Genomic DNA, 25890 nt, shown 5'->3' on the forward strand with positions numbered 1-25890 from the left:
ATATTTGGGTCTGCATAGAGTGACATTGAAGCATTACACTTCCCTACCCCCAGGGTCCGCTGCCATGCAGTGCAGTGGTGCAGCTTCTGCCTTTGCCCTCTGCTGTTCCCATTACTAATTCCCTCTGTAATGCTCCACCATGCATAGTATGTACTATGCAGCAGAGGGTGTTGGAGAGGTAACGTATAGTTACCAGGGCTGTGGAGTCGGTACAAAAATCCTCCGACTCCTCAGTTTAGGATTCCACCGACTCCACGACTCCGACTCCTCTAATTTGCATATTACAATCTTGTTTATTAAAAGTATGTAACATGAAATTTGTCTCTTAACTGCGAACGCTTAGGAATTTTAAGACAACTGAAGTGAGAAGGATATGGAGACTGCCATATTTATTCCCTTTAGACTAAAACTAGTCCTTGGTAAGAGTACTTGTAAAAGGTACAAACCGGAACAAAGAACATCTATCAGGCCCTAGGCAATGTAACTGTGGGTACATGTAAGAGTGATGGGCAGGTACTCTGCAGGGGAATATGGAGATTCTTCCTCTATTACAAATTCTTCATGCACAATCTGAACCAGGTTTATGGATGGATTCCCTGCAGCTCTGTGGAGAGTGCATATGTTGAGTATAGTACTACTGTGTAACAAAGTAAATCTGAGACAGGTGAAATTAAAGTTTTATACATACCTGGGGCTTCCTTCAGCCCACTTCAGGCTAATCAGTCCCTTGCTGTCCTCCTCCGCCACCTGGATCTTCTGCTATAAGTCCAGGTACATGAGCCAGTCTGGCTTAGTGCGCATGCACACACTCTGCCGCTGGGAGCGTACTACACCTGTGCAGCACTATTGCGCAGGTGCAGAACGCTCCTGGCTGTGGAAGCGGCATGCGGCCGGACTGCACTGACTGGCTGAATTACCAGGACTCATAGCAGAAGATTCGGGTGGTGGAGGAGGACAGCGAGGGACTGATTAGCCTGAAGGGGGCTGGAAGAAGCCCCAGGTATGTATAACACTTTTCTTTTCATCCTTCTCAGGTACCTTTTAATTCGTAGTCACCAAACCAAATTTTAACATATCAAATTATTTGATTCATGAGCAAAGTACATTTGCATAAATCAGAATCAACGCAGAATTATTTTCATCTCATTGACCATCTGTATTAGTGACACGGCTACACGTCAGGCTTTATTCTTACAGCATAGATGTTATTTAGTATATATAACAGATTCCTGTGTACACATCATATATATACTGTACAGTCACAATCAGACGTGTATATCTGACTTTAAAAATACGGGGACTGCTTTATTGAAGCATCACAAGTAACTAATTTTGATTGGTTTATTTCATTTTTGTGGACTGAGCACAGCTATTACTGTATATATACATTATTTATGATGACTTATCTGAGAAATAGAACATTTTATCATATTTTCTATTTTAATTAGTTTAAATTCATTAGGAGTCGGTGCATTTTTTCCCGACTCCGACTCCAGGCACCCAAAATTGCCCCGACTCCACAACTCCGACTCCACAGCCCTGATAGTTACTGTATATTCCTGCGTATAAGACTACTTTTTAACCCTTGAAAATCTTCTGAAAAGTCAGGGGTCGTCTTATATGCCGGGTGTGATTGATGCTGGGTGATACACCTTATCCTGTTACCGCCTCTCAGATTTTGCTGCTGAGGACTGTAGTGAATTGGCGCAGGCACACATGTGTGAGATCCGAGAGGCAGAGAAGGAGGTAGGAAAGATAGGAGACAAAGGTGGGCCATAAGGATGAAAGAGGCATGTTTTATGGACGCAGCACGATCTATTATTCCATACCGCTCTGATAGACAGGGAGAGCCGACCAGTCCTCTTAAGGAGAGAGAGAGAGAGTTGACCAATCCAGCCAGTCAATTGCCTATATACTGGGTGCCGCATACAGTACAGTACAGCACCAGTATCTGTTCAAACATAGCACCAGTATATATATATATATATATATATATATATATATATATATATATATATATATGTGTATATATATGTATATGTATATGTGTATATATATGTATATGTGTATATATATATATATATATATATATATATATATATATATATATATATATATATATATATATATATTATTTTTTTTTTTTTGGTGTGCGTTGGAAGAGGGGTAGTCTTATATGGCGTGTATATCCCAAACACTATTTTAACTGGAAAACTTGGGGGGGGGGGGGGGGTCGTCTTATATGCCGGAAAATACGGGTACCTTTTCTGTGCGCCAAGTGGCTGGGCTAAACACGTGGGCACAAATGCAGGCGCAGAAGAACCGATCCACCAGCAGGGTCTTTGCCAGCGGGACAACACAGAGGACTGAGACTGCTGCTAGGGGCTGGAAGAAGCCCCAGGTGAGTAAAATCTGTTTTATATCTCTCGCATCGGAAGTCCTTTAATACAAACTTGATTAAACATTTTATTTTGTATGTGATGCCATCGCATTATTTTATACATACATACTGTATCTGATTTACTTTTTATTTCCTATTCTTCCTTTCAATACAGAGAAAGTGGCATGGAAGCGAGCAGTCCGAGGCGTGCGGGAGATGTGTGATGTCTGTGAGACAACACTCTTTAATATCCACTGGGTGTGCCGCAAGTGTGGCTTTGGTGTCTGTCTTGATTGCTACAGACTGAGGAAGAACAGGCCTCGCAGAGGTAAGGATCTGCACATAATATTGATGGGCAACAATTCATAAAGCACAATTACAGGAAAGAAGCAGAATTGAGGAAAGATTTTATCTACGTATAAAATATTAATGTGTGTATCCGTTCTTTTGTGAGCTTAGTGACACTATTATTTTGTTATTTAAAAGACTACCTTGTGTATGTTTGAATGCAATAAAACAATTTTTACAGATTATTCCCCTCAGCTCTCTGCCATTACATGACCTCCAATAAACTCAGCTAAACTTCTGTCTGGTAGTGTCCTGAAGGCTCCAGCCCTTCGCTATCCCCTGCCTACCCACACTAGTTATTAATGCTATTGAGGGAAGAAAACTAGCTTGGCAAGCCAGATCACTGAGATGACTCTCTCAATGCAGTAACCTGTGCACTGTGCAGGAATTGGAGTTGGATTCACTTAAACAGCAATTAACACATTTAAATTTTAGGACGTGTTGAATACAATGTATGCCTGACCACATGCAAAGCAATACTGGCCTACTTCTGTGACAGGAGATAATTTTAAGCCCAATCTAAACATGTGTAATGTTTAGATAAGTGAATAGTGGACACACAAAACTTTCAAAAAAATGCACTGGAGGTTAAAGTGCGCTGAAACTCTGACCGAACATTTAATAAAAATGTGTTTTCCTACTTTTTTATTACAGTTATACTATTTGCTTTTGTGCACAAATAATATTGTCTATCTACAAATTACAAGTTTCCAAAGTGTATTTCATATGCCGTGAAAGTTGCCATTGCATTTTATTCTAGCTGCTTTTTATTATATATTAAAATCTTCTAGTGAGCTGTTCTGAACTGTGTATGTGCTTGAAGCACAGAGAGATTCTCAGTGTTTTCAGTTATTACACACAAATGTAACAACATTGAAATGTAAACAAAGATTTTGTTATATCCAGTCTGGATGCGGATTTGAAGCTGAATAGCCTTTCCATAGCAGGACAAAGTGCTGTGTTTTAACAGTTTCAATGATGCGCTGCTACAATTTTTTTTTCTGTTATAATAGCTTTAAAGCTGTAAGGAATCTTTGAGAGCAAAGTCGAAATGCTGATTTTCAGACCACTTTAATGTGTGTTTTTTTTACTCATTACTGATACACCCATTGAAGTTTCCAGTTTTGCAGACTGAAAAGACTTGGAGTCTGTACTGAAAGCAATGGAATTTCAATGGAATAATTTCCATTTAATGCATTTTTTTTGTAGTCCATTCCGAAAAAAATATCAGGCTGCTTGCTGCAGCTTTTTGCACCCACTTCCCATGTGATGACTGCAAAAAATCACATACAAATTTTTATGCAATAACAGTAAACCTTTCCATAAGGGTGACATACAATAGGTGTGTTCACACCTTTAGAAGTTTAATGAAAGACTTCTGAAGTTGCAGCAAATATTGGTATTCCTAGCACAAATATTTTAAGGAAAAGATATGCAGGTCATACTCCACATTTTCATTATTTGCGGTAAACCCCCTTGACTGTATTCAGGTATAAACAAGAAACGTTGGTTCTAGATATTAAAAAGAGATTTTGGGTCTTGTTCACATTATCTGTAATTTCACATACCAATAAACATGGGATGGAAATTTGTCTTAATGGTTGCAGCTCTATCTCACGTCAAATGCTAGCAGTAGAAGTGGTTTGTTCCTGCATTGCGAAAGCTTGCATTGCCAAACACTAGATCCTGTGCATTTGCAATATAAAGGTGGATGAAACTGTTAATTGAGATCCTCTTGTACCTATTGCTAGGTACAACAGTATTAGTGCATCATTTTTCCCACCCATCATGCTTTGTTATAAATGGATCATTTTATACATTTGCCTGTATACTGGAGCAAGTGTTGAGCTACAACAAGCTCTCTTCAGCCGGATCCACACTATAAACGCTTTTGTGAACGCTTGCGTTTGATTAAGGCTTGCTGAGCGCTTGTTAAAAAATTGCTCCCATTCACTTTCATTAAAATCGCAGAGATAGTGTTTTTCACGTACGTGATTGTGGCAATCATGGCGAGTTTTACGTGATTTTTACCACGATTTTAATGAACGTGAATGGAAGCAATTATTATTATTATTATTTTTTTTTTTTTTAACAAGCGCTCAGCAACCGCTAATCAAATACAAGCGCTCACAAAAGCACCTATAGTGTGGATCCAGCCTTCCAGTTATAATTCACTCCTCGTTCATACTGACATATTGCCGTAGAAATAGCTGATGCGTCATTCATCAATTGACCTGAGGTTTTTCACTGGCACGATGGGAAGGAGTGAGCTATAACCAGAAGAGAGCTTCCTGTCGCTCACCACCAGCTTCTGGTATACAGGCACCTCAAGGACACAAGTAATGCATTATCTGTAACAGGAAGTGGTGGGAGGAAAATATTGCACGTAGGTACAAGAGCTTTTCAATATCTGTTTCACCCCCCTCAAGAATTTTATTCAAGCTGAAAACACTTTCCATGTGGGAAGTTAGTATCTTTAGTTCATTATGAAGTCTGTGTCTATGTAATTGCAACATCATCCAGTCCATCCAGGTGTAGTAACCGCTCACCAGATACATCATCCTAGTACATCCTGAGTGGTTACTGTATATTCTGGCATGTAAGACTACTTTTTAACCCTTGAAAATCTTCCTAAAAAGTCAGGGGTCGTCTTACATGCCGGGTGATACGCCCTATCCTGTTACCGACTTTCAGATCTCTCTGCTGAGGACTGTAGTGAAGCAATGCAGGCACACGTGCGAGATATGAGAGGCAGAGGAGGAGGTAAGTAGGATACAAGGGTGGGCCATAAGGATGAAAGAAGAGTGTTTTATGGGCACAGTGCGATCTATTATTCCATACCGCTCTGATAGACAGGGAGAGCCGACCAGTCCTCTTAGGGAGAGGGAGAATTGACCAATCCATCCAGTCAATCGTCTGTATACTGGGTACCACATACAGTACAGTACAGCACCAGTATCTGTTCATACATAGCACCAGTATATGATTTTTTTACATTTTTATTTGGTGTGCGCGTTGTAAGAGGGGTAGTCTTATACGGCGAGTATATCCCAAACTCTATATTTTAACTGGAAAAGTTGGGGGGGTCGTTTTATACGCCGGAAAATAAAGTAGTTCTGCTTCCTTGTGCTTCATAAAGTGCCCTTAGTGGCCAAAAACAGACTGGTGCCATTTTCAGATGTTCTCCAGTAATTCACAGACCATGCAGAAATCACCCACTCATGACTAATTTTTTGTACTTGGAAATTATTTTTATATATAAGAAACAGGTACCATAATACAAATGTATTTATATACAAGGACATCAATGCGACGGTGACTAAATGTCTAATGCTAGGTACACACCATACAATTTTCTGGCAGATTTACCTGTTAGATTGAGAGATCTGAATTTCAATCTATTTTTCGATTTTCTGATCTTTTTATTCTTTTTTTTAATTGTTTTTTATCGAATTTCGCTTAGTTTTATGAAAAGCGATAAAAAAAAAAGATTTTAAAAAATTTGAAAAATCGATCGAAATTCAGATTGGACATGTTGGAAATATTCGATCTGGCAGTTAAATCTGCCAGAAAATTGTATGGTGTGTACCTAGCATAACACAACACGCCATTACATAAAATAACAGAGGAGAGACCCCCACCCTTGAAAAAACTCACTTTCAATTCTCCTTTTCTATTTTAGAAGATGAAATGGCTGATGAAGATGTGTTTTCATGGATAAAATGTGCTAAAGGACAGTCTCATGAACCCGAGAACCTCATGCCTACTCAGATTATCCCTGGCACTGGTAAGGACATTCCTAAACCTTAACAGCTGTGTTACTCCACTGCTGCATTCTGTGATAATAAAGGCAGTTGCTAGGCATTCTGCAAGGTGTGAGGGGTAGCTATATTAGAAAGAGTCCCCATGTTTTTGGATTTCAGTACATCCAAGACTTACATACTGTTAGTTATTCAGTTGGTGAAGGGGCGCAGTTGTCAAAATGGAAGCACTGCTTAGCATAGCCCACAATACCCAAAATAGCATAGAAAAGTGGCATGAACAGGTACCATTTTTCTTTATGGTGACACCAAGTGAATACATTCAAATGTCATGTTTTTTGTGGGTGTCATCAGGTGCAAGAAATTGTTGCTATTATTTAAAATGCTTTAATCCCATCAAAACAAATAAAAATTGAAGTCTATGCTCATGTATTTGATTTTATCCAAAACTGTAGCGTTACCATCAGTAGTTATGCTTGCAGCTGGAACACATTTTCTATGCTGCCATAGCAAATAGCTTTAGCTCTTTTATGGCATTTTGTTAACACATTGTATTTTTGTTTTTCAGCTCTGTACAACATTGGGGATATGGTGCATGCAGCAAGAGGTAAATGGGGTATCAAAGCAAACTGTCCCTGCATCAGCAGACACAGCAAAACAGTTTTGAGACCGGCAGTCACTAATGGCATGTCACAGGTATTTAAGTCTTTATGTATTTTTCCTCAGAAAGAAATTGTATTCCCTTATGGTTGTCTACCTGGAAGAAACATGCTTGTTTGTTATTTTTTTGTTTCGTTGTTAATAGAATTATAGCTAGTATATGAGAAAATTAATTTTCTAAGTAGATGTGGGCCATTTCAAAACGGTTTCCCTAGATGATCTCTTTAATAAAACTGGAGATGGTAATATGTTTAGTCTTGTGACAGGCAAAAAGCTAATCGGACTTAAAAATTCCATTAGTTGCAGACAATGGAAGGAAAAAATTGCTAATAATTTAACATACAGAACCATATTTACCATGGAAACGTAGATACCAAGATGAAAGAGAAAGATGAAACTAAACAATAAAAAAAATGTGAAAACTGTGCAACATTTAAAGGACCACTATTGCAAAAAAAAAAAAAAAAAAAAGTGACCGTTCACAATACTTGTGTACACCTACTGATAAGAAATACATTTCTCCCACAGTAAAATGCTCTAAAAATTTTCTGTTGCTTTCACTGGCTGTAAAAATCTGACTGTTTTTGGGATGGTCCACCTCCTCATGGGGAATTATCTGTATTTCCTTTATCATATATAACATGATCTTTGTCCCTGCCTTTTCCTGTGTCCATGTGTTGGGGTGCCTGTGGTGCATGCATGGCACGCGGGCAGGCTTATGGCAGCAATTGTGACGGGCGGGGGTCACGGGCACATACGCAACTCGTCTGTGGACGGCGCCTTGCCTAGCATCCGTTATGAAAATGGGCGGACCTTTTGCTAGATTTTTATATAGCACTTCTTGGAAAGGAGCTATACACTGCTCACTGTGCACTATTATGTCAGTTGGACTGAGTGACTGCAGTTCAATACGTGCTTATGAAAATAAAGAAAACTGAGACTCTCCAATGGGAACATGGACTGGTCCAAAACCTGTGAGTGACAGCGTTGTTGTAAAAAAAAAAAAAAAATACATTTATGGGGCATTTTATTCTGGAACAATACATTTTTATACATATACATACACATGCATTTAATTTTTTATAATTTGTGGACCTTTAATAAAACAGCAGCAGATGATTCATGACTTCACCTACGAGCAAAATTACATTTCCAAAATAGCCCAAAAAAGAAAATTTACATCCATTAACATCCCACAAAACAGGGCTCATACATCAGATCCCTGTCCCAGTCGCATAACAGAACATCTGCAAAACACTTCTATAAGAATAATCCCTCCCCTCCCTCACCGATCCCATCTCTGTAGCAGCAATAGAAAACCAATATCAAAAACACAAGGCTAGACACACGCTCAATATTTTTTTGTTGTTATAAACTTTACATTTACCCAATGTGCCTTGGAAATCACTAACTATATAACACTCAGTACATTGATAGGGAGTCATTATATGCGAGATCGCCTTAGCAGTAAAGGTGTTATTTAATACATTTCTCCCATATCAGAAAGAGTTTTTGTCATCCTGTCCTTATGAAGTTTGGTTTCCAGCTCATCTCTGTGAAACATATTTAGTAATACTTCTTTAATGCCCGAAATCATTGGCACACTTTGATGTATCCATTTGTTGAACACAACCTTTCTGACTGCTATCAATATGAGGTGGGCCAGCTGTGGTATAGGTTTCCGAGTACTGGTATTGGGAGGATTTGTCAACTCTGGAACCTCATAGTAATTGCAAACAATTGCACATCATAAGGTACATCACACCCACATATTTTGGATATATAATTTTGCGTTTTAGTCCAGTAAGCCCCAGTTCACATTAGAGTAAAAAAAGGTTAGTTCCCGGATCGGAAGGGAACAGTGCATAACGGATGTAAATAGATCCAGTGTTAACCTATGGATCCAGTCACATCTATCCTTTCAAACAGATCCATTCCGCATGATCCGCTGAATGGACCTCAACTTTGGTTCTGCAGCAATATTTCCGGACCGCTGAGCCCAGTGGAACGGAAATGGAAGCTGAAGCGCTGCATTGGGTGCAATGAGAAAACGTAATGTTTCATCATACTAATGAAGAACCATGGACCCTTCTACATATAAAAATACACATTGGGGGCGAGGGATGTGGGCAAACGGAAGCATCTGAACGGCAACAGATCCTTTTGCCACTTTAACGCACGTGTGAACCGGGCCTAAGCCTCATTGCATCACATTCTTATAGGCCATGGAAGATGTTCGCCTCAGGGGTCTTACATTTTGGGCAGTGTGAATCATAATACAGTTGGGCACCTTGTGTTTTTTATATTAAATCCTTTTTTGGCCTGGTGTATCAGTTTGTATTGAAACTCTCTCCAGATTTCACTTAACACTAGCTTTCGCTCTAGTGCCCATTATAATATGCTCCCCCACATTATCATCGGAGATATCTTTGTCCACATTGCCACATTATGTTTGGCCATCACCTTGACCTATAAATTTACCTTGAATTTTACCTAAGTGCTGCAAAAGTTTAACTGAAAGCTTGTACTATTTTATTGACAATTGTGAGGGCTGGCTTTTGAACTCAACTGATTATAAAGCTAGTTGGGTCCTCTTCTTTACCACAGAGAATGCAGCATCCGTGTTCAAAAAAAAATAACTACAGTTTTGCATTTTGCCTCAGTCAAGTTAACCTCTTGAGAACCACAGGCTTAAAACCTGCAGCAATCCCCAACCTCCCCCCCCCCCCCCCCCCCTCTCCCCAAGTGACCAGGCCATTTTTTAGAATTCAGCACACTGCAGCTTTTACAGTTTGCTGCACGGCCATACATCTTAGGACACAAATGAATCTTGCCTCTTTTTCTTGCCACCAACAGAGCTTTCTGTTGATGGCATCTGGTTGCTGCTGCGATTATTATTTTTTTAATTGTGTATATGTATATAATTTTTTTTATATTATATATATATATTTCCTTTTTAGTTTATTCCGCACCCCCCCCCCCCCCCTTCCATCCCTTCCTCTGTCCGAGATCCAATCCTTGTGATCACCTCTCATAGGCATCAGCCTATGAGAAGCGATCAGATTGTGAGCCTCTCCTGGGGACCTCTCAGTGACAGAGCTGTTCCCCATACAGCGCAGCACTAGATCACAGCGCTGTACAAGTAATTGTGGCCTTTTTTGTCTTATTTACAGCCTGCCAGTTGCGATTGCTGCTGGCAGGCTCAGCGGGGATGCGTGCGTATCCGCGTGTGCATTCCCTGCTAATCTCTGCCCCAGGACTTGACACCATTAGGCGTTAGGCGGTCCTGGGGGAGCCACTCTGCAGTTGCCAATTAACGTTAGGCGGGCACAGAGTGGTTATTAATGTGCCCAGATCCTTAGAAATGGGTTGCATTGCAAGGGATCTTACTAAAATGGTTTCTTCTTCACATGGTGGCATTTTAATTCAGAATTGAGGCTGCAGCCATGAACTCTGTTCACAGATAATTGGTTTCAGAAGTGTTCCTAAACCCATGAAGTGATTTCTGCTTCATGATCGTGTCTGCTTTTAATGACGCAGTCGCCTGTGGGTCTGAAGATTAAGGCCATCTAGTATTGTTTTTTGGCCTTTTCCATTGTGCAGAGATTTTTCATGATTTTCTGAATCTTTTAGTGACCTTATCTACTGTAGATAATTATATTCTCCATTTGCAATTTTACTTTGTGGACAGTTATTTACTTGTTGCACTACACAGTGTATGTATCACAGACAGGTGTACCCCTACCCATCTATAGGGATGCACTTCCTATGTTACTGACCCTGTTGCCAGTTGAACTGATTTGTTGTGTGTAAGCGGTTTATGAAATGTATCTAAAACAAAATGTATCTTAAAACAAGTTTGTCTGATTACATTTCTGCTTAGCTTCCAAGTGTAACTCCTTCCTCATCGTGTGAGGCCACTGCTTCTTCCATGCCTGCTGAGTTTAGTGACATTGGTAAAACAGAAGATATTATGAAACCAGAAACTACTGACTCTGTTGCAGAAGACATAAAGCCTGAACCAGATAATATTCAAGACAGTGTGGATAAAACCAGCAAACCGCAGTCACCAGAAACTACCCCATCATCTGCCTTACATTGGCTTGCAGATCTAGCTGCACAGAAAGCAAAGGAGGAGACAAAAGGTCTGTACTTAGTTTCATTTTCACACTTTGGCTTCACTGCAGAGTTAATACAAGAGCATATTAAATAACATTGTGCTGTGACTTGTTAGTTTAAGGCATGGTTCTAAACTGTAGTTAAAGTGTAAAATCAGGAGCTTGTTAAAGTGGGATTGGACTGTACTCCCACACTAAAATTTCAGTAGCTACTGTTAATTACAAACAAGAACATTTGAAAGCTTTCCCAAGTATTTCCTATGTGTAAAATTGGTCATTTTCACTGCACAGAGCACACAAAGCTTGCTTATCTCTGGTTATCAGCACATGTAATCATTGCTGGACGAAGCTATCTGAGGCAAGTGTCTTCACTCTGTATCATCAGCCAGTGTAATCATTGCTGGCAGAAGTTCTCTGAGGAATGTGTCTTCACTCTGCTCCATCAGCAAATGTAATTATTGCTGGCTGAAGCTCTGTGAGGCATGTGTTTTCAATCTACCCCAGGGATGTCAAACCGGTCCTTCGAGGGCCGAGGTCCTCACACATTTTTGACACAGCTCAAATTATTTGATAGTGCTGAATCAGGAAAGGTGGTCCATCAGGTAGAACACATTCCTCTCTTTCCCACTGGCATGGATCTGGCCCTCCAGGCCTGGAGTTCGACACCTGTGCTCTGCCCGATCAGCAAATGTAATTATTGCCGGTTGAAGCTCTGTAAGGCACGTGTCTTCACTCTGTCCCCCTCATTTACTGCTGAAGTAACTCAGCTGTTGCCAGGGAGATGTCTGTTCACATCGCCCTGAGAGAGGGTAAAGAAACACATTCCTCATAAAGCTTCAGTTAGCAATGATGCCTTTGAAAAGAGATAAGCAAACTTCTCCGGCTTTCTGCAGTGAAAATAAAGGTTTTTACACACAGGGATTGTGTGGGAGTACTTTGAAATGTGCTTTCATGTAATCAAGAGTAGTTACTGAAATTTTAGTTTTGGGAGTACAATCCCACTTTAATGTTATAGATACCAATGTAAAAGAATACTCTTGTCCCTTGTAACTAATTGAGAATCATCTGTCTTTTTTTTTTTTTTTTTTTTTTTTTTTTTTTTTTAGCAGCTACAGAAATGAAAGGACGACAATCGTGTATAATGTTTCTATAAATTAAAAGGAAACATTCCTGGCAAGAAAGCAATCAGATTTCTTGACCTCAGTGGTATTATATTTTCGTCTTAAACACCCATTTCCACCTTTTATTTCAGCCTGCTGCTGCTGGGTATTTAGAATATTTAGACAGACACCGTGAGCGAACAGCAGTTGGAGACACATAACAAAAAATATGGAAAAAGGGATATTTTCAGACAGACATTTATTACCACTGTAGATTACAGATTTGTGTTTTTTGTCAGGGATGATTCACCATAGGTTTCAGCAGTGATCTATCTGTATCTAATGATTGTTGTCCTGTAATGGAATCTGCTTGTTCTGAGCAAACGCTTACCGTATTTTTCGGACCATAAGACGCACTTTTTCTCCCCCCAAAAAGGGGGGGGAAAGTCTGTGCGTCTTATGGTCCGAATACTACATATTTGGTCCGGCGCCAGGTGCCCTGTTTCTCCCACACTGTCCCAGCAATAATGTATGTGTGGCGAGATTAGCTGCCAGTGGCCCCCAGCAGTGATAAAAGTGCGGCGAGATTAGCTTCCTGAAGCCCCCAGCAGTGACAAAAGTGCGGCGAGATTAGCTGCCCGAGGCCCCCAGCAGTGACAAATGTGCGGCGATATTATCGTCCCGCATCTCCCAGCGGGAATGTACTGGTATGTGTAGCCTTGCACATTGCACTGTTTACCTCTCTAGTCGGCGCGTTCCTCGCCCGGTCTTGTCCCTTCCTGCATCTTCGCTGGCGTCATCTCACTGCGTGACCTGTCAGAGCTTGTGCGCCGGGGTCACGCAGTGAGATGACGCCAGCGAAGATGCAGGAAGGGACAAGACCTGGCGAGGAACGTGCCGACTAGAGAGGTAAACAGTACAATGTGCAAGGCTACACATAACAGTACATCCCCGCTGGGAGATGCGGGACGATAATATCGCCGCACATTTGTCACTGCTGGGGGCTTCGGGCAGCTAATCTCGCCGCACTTTTATCACTGCTGGGGGCTTCGGGCAGCTAATCTCGCCGCACTTTTATCACTGCTGGGGGCTTCGGGAAGCTAATTTCGCCGCACAGTCATCACAGTTGGGGGCCGCGGGTCATCTCTGTCTTGCCGCACATACATCACCGTAGGGGCTGCAGGCAACTACGGTATGTAGCAAAAGAGTTATTCTTGCAGGCTGCAGCACGGGTATTACTGCTGGGGATGGGGGAGGGGGACACAGACGGTGCTGTAGCGAAAGACACTACTCCAAGCCTCTACCCTTCTTTCTAAAGGCGAAAGCTAACCTCCTGTTTTGACAATACCTAGCTAACGAGTCCCCCTAAGTATTGTCTAACTGAACCTATAATGCAAACCACCTTATAACCTATCCTGGTGACAACCTATCTATGGTTATAATGATCATGATAACAGCAGAGTTGAGTTCTATTTCCCAAACCAACCATCCTTGCCTTGTTTAGGAGGGGGAGAAGTTACACAAGACGCCCCTGCACCATGGATGCACCAGGTTTAGTATATTTTTTTTTCCCTGATTTTTGTCCTCTAAACCTAGGTGCGTCTTATGGTCCGGAGCGTCTTATAGTCCGAAAAATACGGTAATTTTTGTTTGTGTAAAGAGTCTGCTTTATCCAGATCATGATGTATCCATTGTAAATTGAAGCTTTATACTTTTACAACCAGTTAGGCCCCGTTTACACTTAATCAGTTGCTCTCCGTTATAACTGAAAGAAAACTGATTTTCAAAGTAATGCCCATGGTTTCCTATGGCACCTTTCACACTTAAAGAGAAACTGCAACCAAAAAATGAACTTTATCCCAATCAGTAGCTGATACCCCCTTTTACATGAGAAATCTATTCCTTTTCACAAACAGACCATCAGGCAGTGCTGTATGACTGATATTGTGGTGAAACCCCTCCCACAAGAAAAGTTCGAAGTTTTGTCAGTTTCCTGTCTGTGAACCTTGTTGCATTGTGGGAAATAGCTGTTTACAGCTGTTTCCAACTGCCAAAAAACCATGCAGCAGTTACATCACCTGCCAACAGTAAAATGTTCACTGGAGTTCCTCTTTAACGCATTTTAACTGAAATCTTTTTCACAATGCACTGCTATGGAAAAAAACGTGTACCAACGCGTACTAACGCACACCAACTGAATAAGTGTAAATGGGCTCTAAAACGTGGCAGACATAGATTTCCTTTGGAGCTCCAGTTTCTTTTGAAGTATAACTTTCATTAGGGTTGAGTAAGAATAATGTTTTTAATTTCTACCTGAACATTTTTGGCTTTTCAAATCAACATTTCCTTTGCCTGAAGAAACTGATTGTGATTGTGTTAGGACAGGTGTCCCCTGATATTGGTAGCCTACTCTTCATGCAGCTGTCCAGTTAAAAAAAACTCAGCTCATTTAAACCACTTAAGGACCACAGCATTTTTTGAATTTCTGTGCTGCGTGGGCTCTCCAGCCCCCAGCACAGATCAGCTGGCAGGCAGGGCGATCAGTCCCTCTCCTTCCCTCCCCTTCTCATCATAAGTGGTACAGGACAGCGATCCGTCCTGTACCGTCTCAGATAGGCTTCAGCCTATCGGATGCCGGCGATCCCCGGCCAATCAGAGGCCGGGGATCGCCGATCTCCTTCACGCCGCTGCTGTGACCGGCAGCGCCATACGATGTAAACACCGGGGATTTTTTCCCCGGGTGTTTAAATTTAGTCTGTGAGCCGCGATCGGAGGCTCTCGCAGGCTGTTCATGGAGCCCCCCGCCGTGAACTGACAGGAAATGTTTCCATGAAAATACAGGAAAGACCAGCCTATCGGCGGCGGCTGGTCGTTAAGTAGTTAATTGTATGCTTGCAGCGTATGCTTGCTGTTCATTCTACTCTAGTCACTTTCCATAGAGCAGAACAGACTGCTCAGCAGCTGTAGTTTTTTTCAGGATGACAGTATTAAAGAGGAACTCCGTTGAAAATAATGTAATAAAAAAAGTGCTTCATTTTTACCAGGGCTGTGGAGTCGGAGCAATTTTGGGTGCCTTGAGTCAGTCGGGAAAAAATGCACCGACTACTAATGAATTTAAACTGTAATTAAAATAGAAAATATGATAAAATGTTCTATTTGTCAGGTAATAGTCATCATAAATAATTTATAGATACAGTAATAGCTGTGCTTAGTCCACAAAAATTAAATAAACCAATCCAAATTAGTTACTTGTGCTGCTTCAATAAATCAGTCCCTATATTTTTAAAGTCAGATATACATATCTGATTGTGACTGTATATATGATGTGTACACAGGAATCTCTTATATATACTAAATAACATCTATGCTGTAAGAATAAAGCCTGATGTGTAGCTATGTCACTAATAGAGATGGTCAATGAGATGGAAATAATTCTGCGTTGATGCTGGTTTATGAAAATGTATGCACTCCCTTTGCTCATGAAATCAAATAATTTGATATGTTAAAATTTGGTTTGGTGACTACTAATTAAAGGGTACCTGAGATGGATGAAAAGAAACGTTTTATACAATACAATACAATACAATACAATAACATTTCTAAAGCGCTTTTCTCCCATAGGACTCAAAGCGCTTAGGCTCTCTCAGATTCAGTAATTAGTAGGATGAAGTATTCACACAACAAAAGTTATATTTCTGCAAATGCCAAACTGAACAGGTGGGTTTTCAGTCTGGATTTAAACACATCCAGGGATGGGGCTGTCCTGATCTGTTGAGGTAAGGAGTTCCAAAACATAGGGGCAGCATGACAGAAGGCTCTGGGACCAAAAGTTTCCAAGTGGACTCTGGGTATGACTAGATTATTAGAACCTGTTGATCTGAGAATGCGGGGATTGCTACGCAGCTGCAACATATCTTTCATGTATCCAGGGCCTAAATTATTCAGGGATTTAAATGTCAGTAGGCCGATCTTGAATAGGACCCTCCATTCTATAGGTAGCCAGTGAAGGGAGTGCAGGACTGGCGTTATGTGGCAGTGACGGGGTTGGTTGGTTAGCAGTCTGGCAGCAGTATTCTGTATCAGCTGTAGTCGGTACAAGACCTTTTTTTGGAAGGCCAGTGTAGAGAGCATTGCAGTAGTCCAGTCGGGATGTGATGAAGGCGTGGACTAAGGTTGGCAGATCTTCTGGGGGTATGAGGTGCTTGATTTTTGCAATGGTCTTCAGGTGAAAATAGGATGATTTCACCACAGCAGAGATTTGAGTTCTGAAGTTTAAATCCCAATCAATTAGAACTCCCAGGCTACGCACATGATCAGAGCTGCGCAGATCCGTGCCTCCTATTCCCAGTGGTGAAGACTGCAAGTTAAGTTGTTTTGTTATCATGCTCTGCCCTCCTATCAGAAGGACTTCAGTTTTGTCTGCATTTAGTTTCAGCCAGTTGTCATTCATCCATTGCTGTAGTTCACGTAAGCAGGCGTACCTACATACCTAGGGCTTCCTCCAGCCCCCTTCAGGCCAATCAGTCCCTCGCTGTCCTCCTCCACCACCTGGATCTTCTGCTATGAGTCCCGGTAATTCAGCCAGTCAGCGCAGTCCGGCCACATGCCGCGCCCACAGCCAGGAACATTCTGTACCTGCGCTATAGTGCTGCGCAGGTGTTGTATGCTCCCGGCGGCGGAGTGTGAGCATGCGCACTACGCCAGACTGGGTCAAGTACCTGGACTCCTAGCAGAAGATCCAGGTGGCGGAGGACAGCGAGGGACTGATTAGCCTGAAGGGGGCTGGAGGAAGCCCCAGGTATGTATAAAACTTTAATTTCATCTGTCTCAGGTTTACTTTGTTACACAGTAGTACTATACTCTACATATGCACTCCCCACAGAGCTGCAGGGAATCCACTGAGAATGTTGGGTACATTGAACACAAAGGTGTTGTCTATCACCCATAAACCTGGTTCAGATTGTGCATAAAGAATGTGTAATAGAGGAAGAGTAGCCTCATTCCCCTGCAGAGTACCTGCACATCGTTCTTACATATACCCACAGTCACACTGCCTAGGGCCTGATAAATGTTCAGATTGTGCATGAAGAATGTGTAATAGAGGAAAAATCTCCTCATTGCCCTGCAGAGTACCTGCATATCATTCTTACATGTACCCACGGTTACATTGCCTAGTGCCTGATAGATGTTCTTTGTTCCACTCTGTACCTTTTTACAAGTACTCTTACCAAGGACTAGTTTTAGTCTAAAGGGAATAAATATGGCAGTTTCCATATCCTTCTTACTTCAGTTGTCTTTTAAAATTCCTAAGCATTGGCAGTTAAGAGACAGATTTCATGTTACATACTTTCAATCAACAAGATTGTAATATGTAAATTAGGAGTCTGAGTCAGTTGGTGGAATCCTAAACTGGGGAGTCGGTGGATTTTTGTACCGACTCCACCGCCCTGATTTTTACAATAATTATGTATAAATGAATTAGTCAGTGTTTTCCCACTCTCAAATATTTTAAATCCCTGATTTATATTCTGACATTTATCACATGGTGACATTTTTACTGCTGGCAAGTGATGTAGCTGCTGCTTGCAGTTTTGGCAGTTGGAAACAGCTGTGAACAGCTATTTCCCACAATGCAGCAAGGTTCACAGACAGGAAACTGCCAAGAGTACGTACTTTTCTTTCTTGTGGGAGGGGTTTCACTACAATAACAGCCATACAGCGCCCCCTGATGGTCTGTTTGTGAAAAGGAATAGATTTCTCATGTAAAAGGGGGTATCAGCTACTGATTGGGATAAAGTTAAATTCTTGGTCGGAGTTTCTCTTTAACTTGTTTTACCCAAACTTTTCCTTTGGTCAGTCATTTAAGTAATTTAGCGGCAGAAAAGAAAAGCATACAGTTTGTGCACCAACACTTTACAGCACTCCTTTTCATACAAAACTTCTCACCATGGCTACCAAGGGCACTTTAAAGCACACTCGAAGTAAGAGGGCTATGGAGGTTCCCCATCTCTCACTTCAGGTGTCCTTTAAGATTGCCTACACACATCTAATTTTGTTTTGCCAATTTTATACTACAAAACCTGTCCATAGTAGGCCTGAACGATTTTAGGAAAAATTGAATTGAGCGATTTCTGCTTGAAATTGCGATTTTGATTCACGATTTCCTTCAAATCAAGCTTTGTTCCCCCTCTGTGCCTCTTTGTCCCCCCCCATCTCTTTGTGCCACCTTTGCCTCTTTATGCCTCCTCTGGGTCTCTCTCTTGACCCCTTTGTGTCTCTGTTCCCTCTCTTTCTCTCTGTGCCCACTCTGTGTCTCTCCGTGCCTCCTCTGTGTCTCTCCGTGCCTCCTCTGTGTCTCTCTGTGCCTCCTCTGTCCCCCAAGCTGCATCAGTACTTGACATAGCTTACAGCATGAGTCCAGCGATGCCCGTCTATCCACTTTGGCTCCTGCAGGCTCTTATGCACAGAATACTTCCTGTATGTGACATACAGGAACCCGGAGTTTTGCCAAGCACAAGAGCCGGCAGACGGTGACAGAGGACAGACAGCGTTGGATTCGTGCGGAAGGTATGTCCAGCGCTGGGACTTTGGGTAAGTTTGAAGCTGATTCTTCAAACTTTCCCATGTGGAAATGACGTGATCGCGATAATCGCCACTTTGACTATTCCGAAATTGTGATCTTGGTAATCGCGATTTCGGTTTAAATTCGATTTTATCTTTCAGGCCTAGTCCATAGTATTCAGAATCTGTTTGCCCTCGTACTACATAGAATTGGTAAAACTGTCCAGTCAGAATTAGATGTGTGTAAACGCCCTAAGATATTGGAAGACATTTCATATATGAACATTGTATGTACTGCATGCAAAGCCTGTTCTCTTGATTTGCAGAACTGTTGTTTCCTGATTCCACATTTGAAACTTCTGTCTCATTAACAGATTGCTAAAATATTGATGTTTGTTGTTTTCCAGATCCCAACTCTGTGAAGACTGTACCGCCTAATGAGTCTACTGCAGCTCCAGATCCTCCTAATTCCAATGGGAAGAGTAATTCTTCTCCCAAACTCTTCAACAGCCTTTTATTAGGTCCAGCTGCTTCCAGCACAAAGGCAGAAGGCTCCAGCTTAAGGGATCTTCTGCATTCTGGTCCTGGGAAGCTGTCACAGGGAGCTGTAGAGGGAGGCGTGCCGTTTCCACCTGTGTTTAATTCTACAGTACGTAGTACACACTTCAGTGCTTTTCTACCAAAAAGTTCACTGTAACAGTACAAGCTTCTAATTCATACATACTTGTGACCAGTGTATCAGCTTTAGAGTGGCTGCTGGCATCATTTATTAACACTTTAATCCATTTATTGTAAGAACTTATGTAGCATTGTCATTTTTCAAAGCTGTCTCTTTAGTAGGAAGTTCCATGATTTTTGACTATTGTTTTTCTTGCTTACCCCTTGCTGCCTTTGCAGAATTTTAGGTACGGCTTGTGGTTTTTGCAGGATAGAAGTGCTGTTCCCCTCATCCTCCTGGTCTTTCTTGAGAGAGAAATGTGGAGGCTTTCTTTTTGCCTGGCGTACTGTCTCAGCAGCAATCAGCGTTGGTCAGGGCTCACAGAGATATACTAGTAGTGACGTCACTGCTCACTTCCTGTATTTAAAGTTTATGGCGCTTAACACCACTCGCTCTCTTTATCTCTGTGAGCCCCGACCACTGCTGATCGCCTCTGAGACAGTATGCCAGATAGGAGGCAGCAAGAAAGGGCGAGATGAGAAGACGGTGTAAAGAGGTATCACTGTGGATGGCTGGATGCGGGCAGGTGGATGGAGGACGGACCACGGATGGAGTGGTCATATGGCTACCTATATTGTACTGGGGGAGGGAGAGGGCTGCTGGCTATCTATATTGTATGGGATAGGGGGCAAGAGGTCATCTGGCTAACTATATTGTAGGAGGGGGAGGGAGAGATCAGCCGGCTATCTATATTGCACGGTGGGGGGTTATCGCTCTACCTTTACTGTACTGGGGGGGGGGGGGGGCGGTAATCTGGCTACCTGTACTGGGGTGAGGGGAGGGGTCATTTGGCTGCTGGGAACAAGGTGTTGGCGGGGGGGGGGGGGGTCTGTTTGCCAGGGGGCAGCTGGTGATGATGGGCCTTGGGCAGGGAAAAGTGACAAATCCGGCCCGGTTTACATCTACATTATGCATATTAATAAGCAAGACTAATGATTAGGTGATGAGTGATGACATGTCCTTCCTGAGGTATACTGCTAATTCATGCAAAGGTTTTGTGAATGATTGTGATCTTGTATTCGTTTTTAAAGAATTTATGAAGTGAAAAAAATAAAATAAAGCTTTACTTACCTGGGGCTTCTTCCAGTCCCTAAAAGTCTCTGGTTCCTCGTCACAGTTCAGTCTTCCTCCAGGGTCCCACTGTCAGTCCAGTAATGATTGATGGCTTCTGCGCGTGCACGGGCACCTCTTGCTAGCATGCGGAGAACGCTTTTGACTATGCGCCGAAGCTGCTGATTTGGCCAAGTCAACGAACATGACGAGACTGACAGCAAGGCCCTGGAGTGTAGCAGGACTGCAGCGAGGAACCAGAGAGACTTCTACGGGCTGGAGAAGCCCCAGGTAAGTAACGCTTTATGTGCTCCCCCCCCCCCCCCCCCCTCATAAATCCCTACAGGGGCTACAGCAATAAATATCCTGATCTTTAATAGTATTTTTTTTTTTTTATTTTCTCTACAAAGGTAGATCTATATTACGCTGTTTTCTAATAGAGTAGACATCAGACATGATAAAACTTTGACCTAAAGGTAGGTGGACAAGCACCATCTTAAACATACCTAAGAATTAAACCAGTAATCCAAAACCAGAGTGTGCAGAATGGATAATCTACATATAGTACTTCTCCAACAACAGCATAAGCCTCAAAATACTGCACCACACCGGATGTTATTGTGAATAATAATACATTTTATTATCAATCTCTACACGACACTAAAAACATCTAAAAACTTCAAAATGGTGGGGAGGGGATTGCAATAAGGAATAATGCCCATGTGGTCAATAAATACTAAATCCACAATAATATTAACACTGGAGGACAATTAATTATAAAGTGCAAGTGCCAAATCACAATATAGACCACTCAATTATATTAGGTGAAAAACCACATTCTAATATTATGTATCAAAACTGTGCGAATAGTCAATTAAAGTGCTATAAAACCTGTGCAAAAATTGCTATTGACCAAGTATTATGGGGATAAAGGCATCACGTAGAGTATGACGGTAGCAGAAAAGAACCGCAAAGTAAAATGGGCGAGTAACCCAAACAAGGAAGTGCAATAGAACAGAGTAAATGAGTGGTGAGTAACACCCTAATCATAAGTGATAGTATGTGAAACGGAAGTTGAAATCACCAAAAGAAAACCAGTTGTAAGAGAAAAAGTGTCCACGGGAGAGGGAAGTGTCCTACCAGGGATATGTAGCCGCATTCCCCCGCCACCAGCTTTCGTGATTCGCCAACCGCCACTGGCTTCCTCAGAGCTGTCACTTGATAATACTTTGATTCTGACAAAAATCTGTCATAGAAGAAAACCCAAACCACCCATTTAAACATTGATCAGGAAAAGCTGTTCTGTAGGAGACTGAGTGGACAAGGCATGGGCAGGAGCAGCACAAGAGCAAAGGCTCTATAGCGGGGGTGTCAAACTCAAATACAAAGTGGGCCAAAATTGTACACTGGGACCTAGTCGCAGGCCAACCTGAAGGTCTACAGGCCACCTTTCTCCCTTATTAAGTTCCCTGGGGTCAAGAGGCCACCACAATCCCCTATACAGTTCCCTAGTGTTTAGTGCACTGCTTTCCCCCTACCCCTCCCCATATGGTTTCCCTGGTGTTCCTGGGCTTCACCTTCAATATAGCTTCCCTGGTGGTCTAGAGTGGGCCAAACATAATGGAAAGTGGGGAAACCACTTTAGGGCCAAATTTAATGGCTCTGAGGGCCAGATTTGGCCCTTGGTCTACAGTCTGACATGTATGCTCTATAGTTTTGTACTGCAGGGAGCAGCACAGACCTTGCAGCAGGAAAGGGATATCAAATTGAATCTTTGCTGAGATCTATTCTAATATCTTATGGACGTTCTTTGGCAAGATGGTAATACCAAATAGATCACTTACCACATCTGATGTATTCCTACTCTTATAGATGTATGTGTAAAAGTAGGCATTCATTTAGAAACTTCTCTTTAAAGCACACCTGAGGTGTGAGGGATATGGTGGCTGACCTATTTATTTCTTAAAGAGACACTGAAGCGAAAAAAAATTATGATATTATGATTTGTATGTGTAGTACAGCTAAGAAATAAAAAATTAAGATCAGATACATCATTCTAATTGTTTCCAGTACAGGAAGAGTTAAGAAACTCCAGTTGTTATCTCTATGGAAAAAAGCACTTAAGCGACTTTCAAAGTCATGGAGAAGGCTGTTATCTGACTTTTATTATCTCAACTGTTACTAAACAAATTCCTTTTTCTCTGACAGAGGAGAGGTCATTAGTTCACAGACTGCTCTGAAAGAATCATTTTGAATGCTGAGTGTTGTGTAATCTGCACATATTATAGAATGATGCAATGTTAGAAAAAACACTATATACCTGAAAAAAAAATATGCATATATTTTCTTGTCTGCTAATCTTTTAGTAATTATTCATAGTACACAACCAATTCATTATATCAATTTTTTTTTCGCTTCAGTGTCTCTTTAAACAATGCTGATCCTTTGCCTCTAGTACTTTTAGCCACAGACCCTGAACAAGCATGCAGATCAGGTGCTCTGACTGAAGCTTGACTGAATTAGCGGCATGCCTTTTTCAGAAGTGTGTTTCAGAGACTACTGAAGCCAAAAAATTCAGCAGGATACCAGGCAACTGGTATTGTTTAAAATTGAATTAATATGGCAGCCTCGATATCCCTCTCATTTCAGGTGCACTTTAAAGAGTGCCTGTAACTAGGAAATACAGTACATCTGTGTATTTAGATGCCTATGTAAACTGATATATTTTCCTGACTAGTACATCACAGTAGTTGTAGAGCAGGAGAGTGACTTCTCTGGACTACTTTGAAGTGATTTAGCTTGAATCAGGAATATATAGGATCTTTGAAAGTCTATTCACACCAATCCTGGATTCTTATTAAATATATTTCTTCACTTACCACAACGTGAAGAAATACATTCAGTTATACTTGTTATATGGCTTCTGGTTTTTAAAGCTTCTAGATTTAATTTCCTATTAGTAATGGGCTCATGTATTTACTTCGAACATCCAATCATCTGCAGTGAATTTAAAAGGTAAAATGTCCCTGAACATGATTGGATCCGTGAGGTTAGCGGGCATTTCCAACAGTCTTTATGTAAGTGAAGTCATGACAGTTAGCCAAATGCAATACTTGGGCTAAAAATGTTTGCGCTTTACATTGTACTATTTCGTAGTGCTAAATCGCCATTATATTGCACTGTTTAATTACAGTTTGCCAAACTAAATGAGAGTTTGGAATCTTGCAGGCAAAGGGAAAATCCAGCTTGCCGAACTTCCTGGACCACATTATTGCTTCTGTTGTAGAAAACAAGAAGACGACAGATGCAGCAATGAGAGCCGGGAACACAGCCGAGAGCCTGAAGGAGGGCAAGGAAATGGTGATGGGCCTCAATGTGCTTGATCCACACACCTCACATTCCTGGCTGTGTGACGGAAGACTGCTATGTCTGCATGATCCTAGCAACAAAAATAACTGGAAGATATTTAGGGAGTGTTGGAAGCAAGGCCAGGTAAGTGATGTTATGTTTTACCTTTATACGCATTTCCATATATGGAAAATAAGAATCTGAAAATAATCTAAATTTCCCATTCTTAGCCTGTCTTGGTTTCTGGAGTACAGAAGAAACTGAAATCTGAGTTATGGAAGCCGGAGGCTTTCAGCCTTGAATTTGGAGACCAAGATGTGGACTTGGTGAATTGCCGTAACTGTGCCATTATTTCAGATGTAAAAGTGCGAGATTTTTGGGATGGATTTGAAGTTATTGAAAGTAAGTTAACTGTTTTGTTTTAGAATTTGCTATGAGAAGCATTTACTTTCAAATTATTTGATGATTAACTCAATAAAAATGGTTAAGTAACTACTGGTTGAAAGTTCAACAAACATACAAAAAATATTGCTGACTTTTAGAGAGCTGCCCCTCTCCCCCAAGGACACTGTAAAGACGACATCTGAGGAGACTTACCTTTGACTCCCTGCTACCTCCTCCCCTTACAGACCAAGGGGTCTACATGACCCGCCCCCTCTGCTCCCGTGTGTGTGTGTGTGTGTGTGTGTGTGTGTGTGTGTGTATGTATGTATGTATGTATGTATGTATATATATATATATATATATATATATATATATTTTATTATTATTATTATTATTATTATTATTATTATTATTATTATTATTTTCTTGAGGGAGGGGCATCTACAAGGAGGAGCCATGAAGGAAAATCGCTTCTATCAGAATTTGAGAATTTTTGGCAACTTTTCTTTTATAGAGGGAATATGACAGAAGTCTAGATTTAATTAGACTTTTCACAAACACTGACTGTAGCAGCTAAATGTACCATAAAGGTTGCATGCTCAAAGTTTTGTTCAGGTTACAGGCTCTTTAACCACAAAGTGGCATAAGCAAAACTGCAGTCTGGCACAAAAATACATTTTAAACGTATATCCTAACTACTTGCTGGTATAGTTATCCTACTTGATTTTGACCTTAAAGTAATGTTTGTGATAATCAAAAGGCTATGTTCACAGTGACACATTGCAGTGTGTAGCCTGGAAAAGTAATGAAATGTACCTTTTCAGTATAATTGCATTGCATTACTGATGTGATTATATTGTCCAACACACATGTCACTGTGAATGTAGCTTAGTACACGTAACTAACATTGTCTGTTTGCAAAAGTTAATGATCTATAAAAGGTTTGCTTTAAACTTTTGGTGATGATTTTTAGGAAATTCTGTAAATCTTGGCTTTTGCTAATTTCACTCAGATAAAAGGATATATTACCATTAATTAAATGCTGTATCCACAACTATTTGTACAGAACGACTGCGAGCAGATGATGGTAGTCCTATGGTTCTTAAACTGAAGGACTGGCCACCTGGAGAAGATTTTAGGGACATGATGCCTACAAGGTAATCTATACATTCTTGCTTGGTGAGCATGTCCATCCCTAAAAAAAATTTTTTTGTCTTATTGCTGATAGGGAAATGCAGTAACTGTAGATAAGGTTAGGCGTGATGTAAGGTGTGGCACCTTATGTCACTACACCACTGGCATAAATATGAGGGTAAAGGAAGCCAGGCCACTCTGAGTGTGAACTTATGCCTCATAGTTATGCCAGTGGTAAAGTCCACCACCAGTTGCCTTTAAAGCGGAATATAACCCTGCATTTCAACTTTCCTCTAAAACATTATTTACAGCATATTATATGCAACCA

The 25890-nt window shown here is 41.2% G+C and overlaps 1 protein-coding gene across 1 annotated transcript in view; it reads left to right on the forward strand.

Moving 5' to 3' along the window:
- The window catches only part of KDM3B (lysine demethylase 3B), an 81352-nt gene that overhangs the window by 37208 nt on the left and 18254 nt on the right, over positions 1–25890 (forward strand). The window contains exons 11-18 of the mRNA XM_068277026.1: positions 2556–2708; positions 6411–6515; positions 7058–7185; positions 11033–11294; positions 19336–19577; positions 23925–24188; positions 24275–24446; positions 25495–25585. Of these exons, the coding sequence (XP_068133127.1) occupies positions 2556–2708; positions 6411–6515; positions 7058–7185; positions 11033–11294; positions 19336–19577; positions 23925–24188; positions 24275–24446; positions 25495–25585 (1417 nt within the window). The remainder of the gene's footprint in view (positions 1–2555; positions 2709–6410; positions 6516–7057; positions 7186–11032; positions 11295–19335; positions 19578–23924; positions 24189–24274; positions 24447–25494; positions 25586–25890) is intronic.

Source organism: Hyperolius riggenbachi, chromosome 3 (assembly GCF_040937935.1).
Source record: "Hyperolius riggenbachi isolate aHypRig1 chromosome 3, aHypRig1.pri, whole genome shotgun sequence".
In the NCBI taxonomy this organism is placed as follows: Eukaryota; Metazoa; Chordata; class Amphibia; order Anura; family Hyperoliidae; genus Hyperolius; species Hyperolius riggenbachi.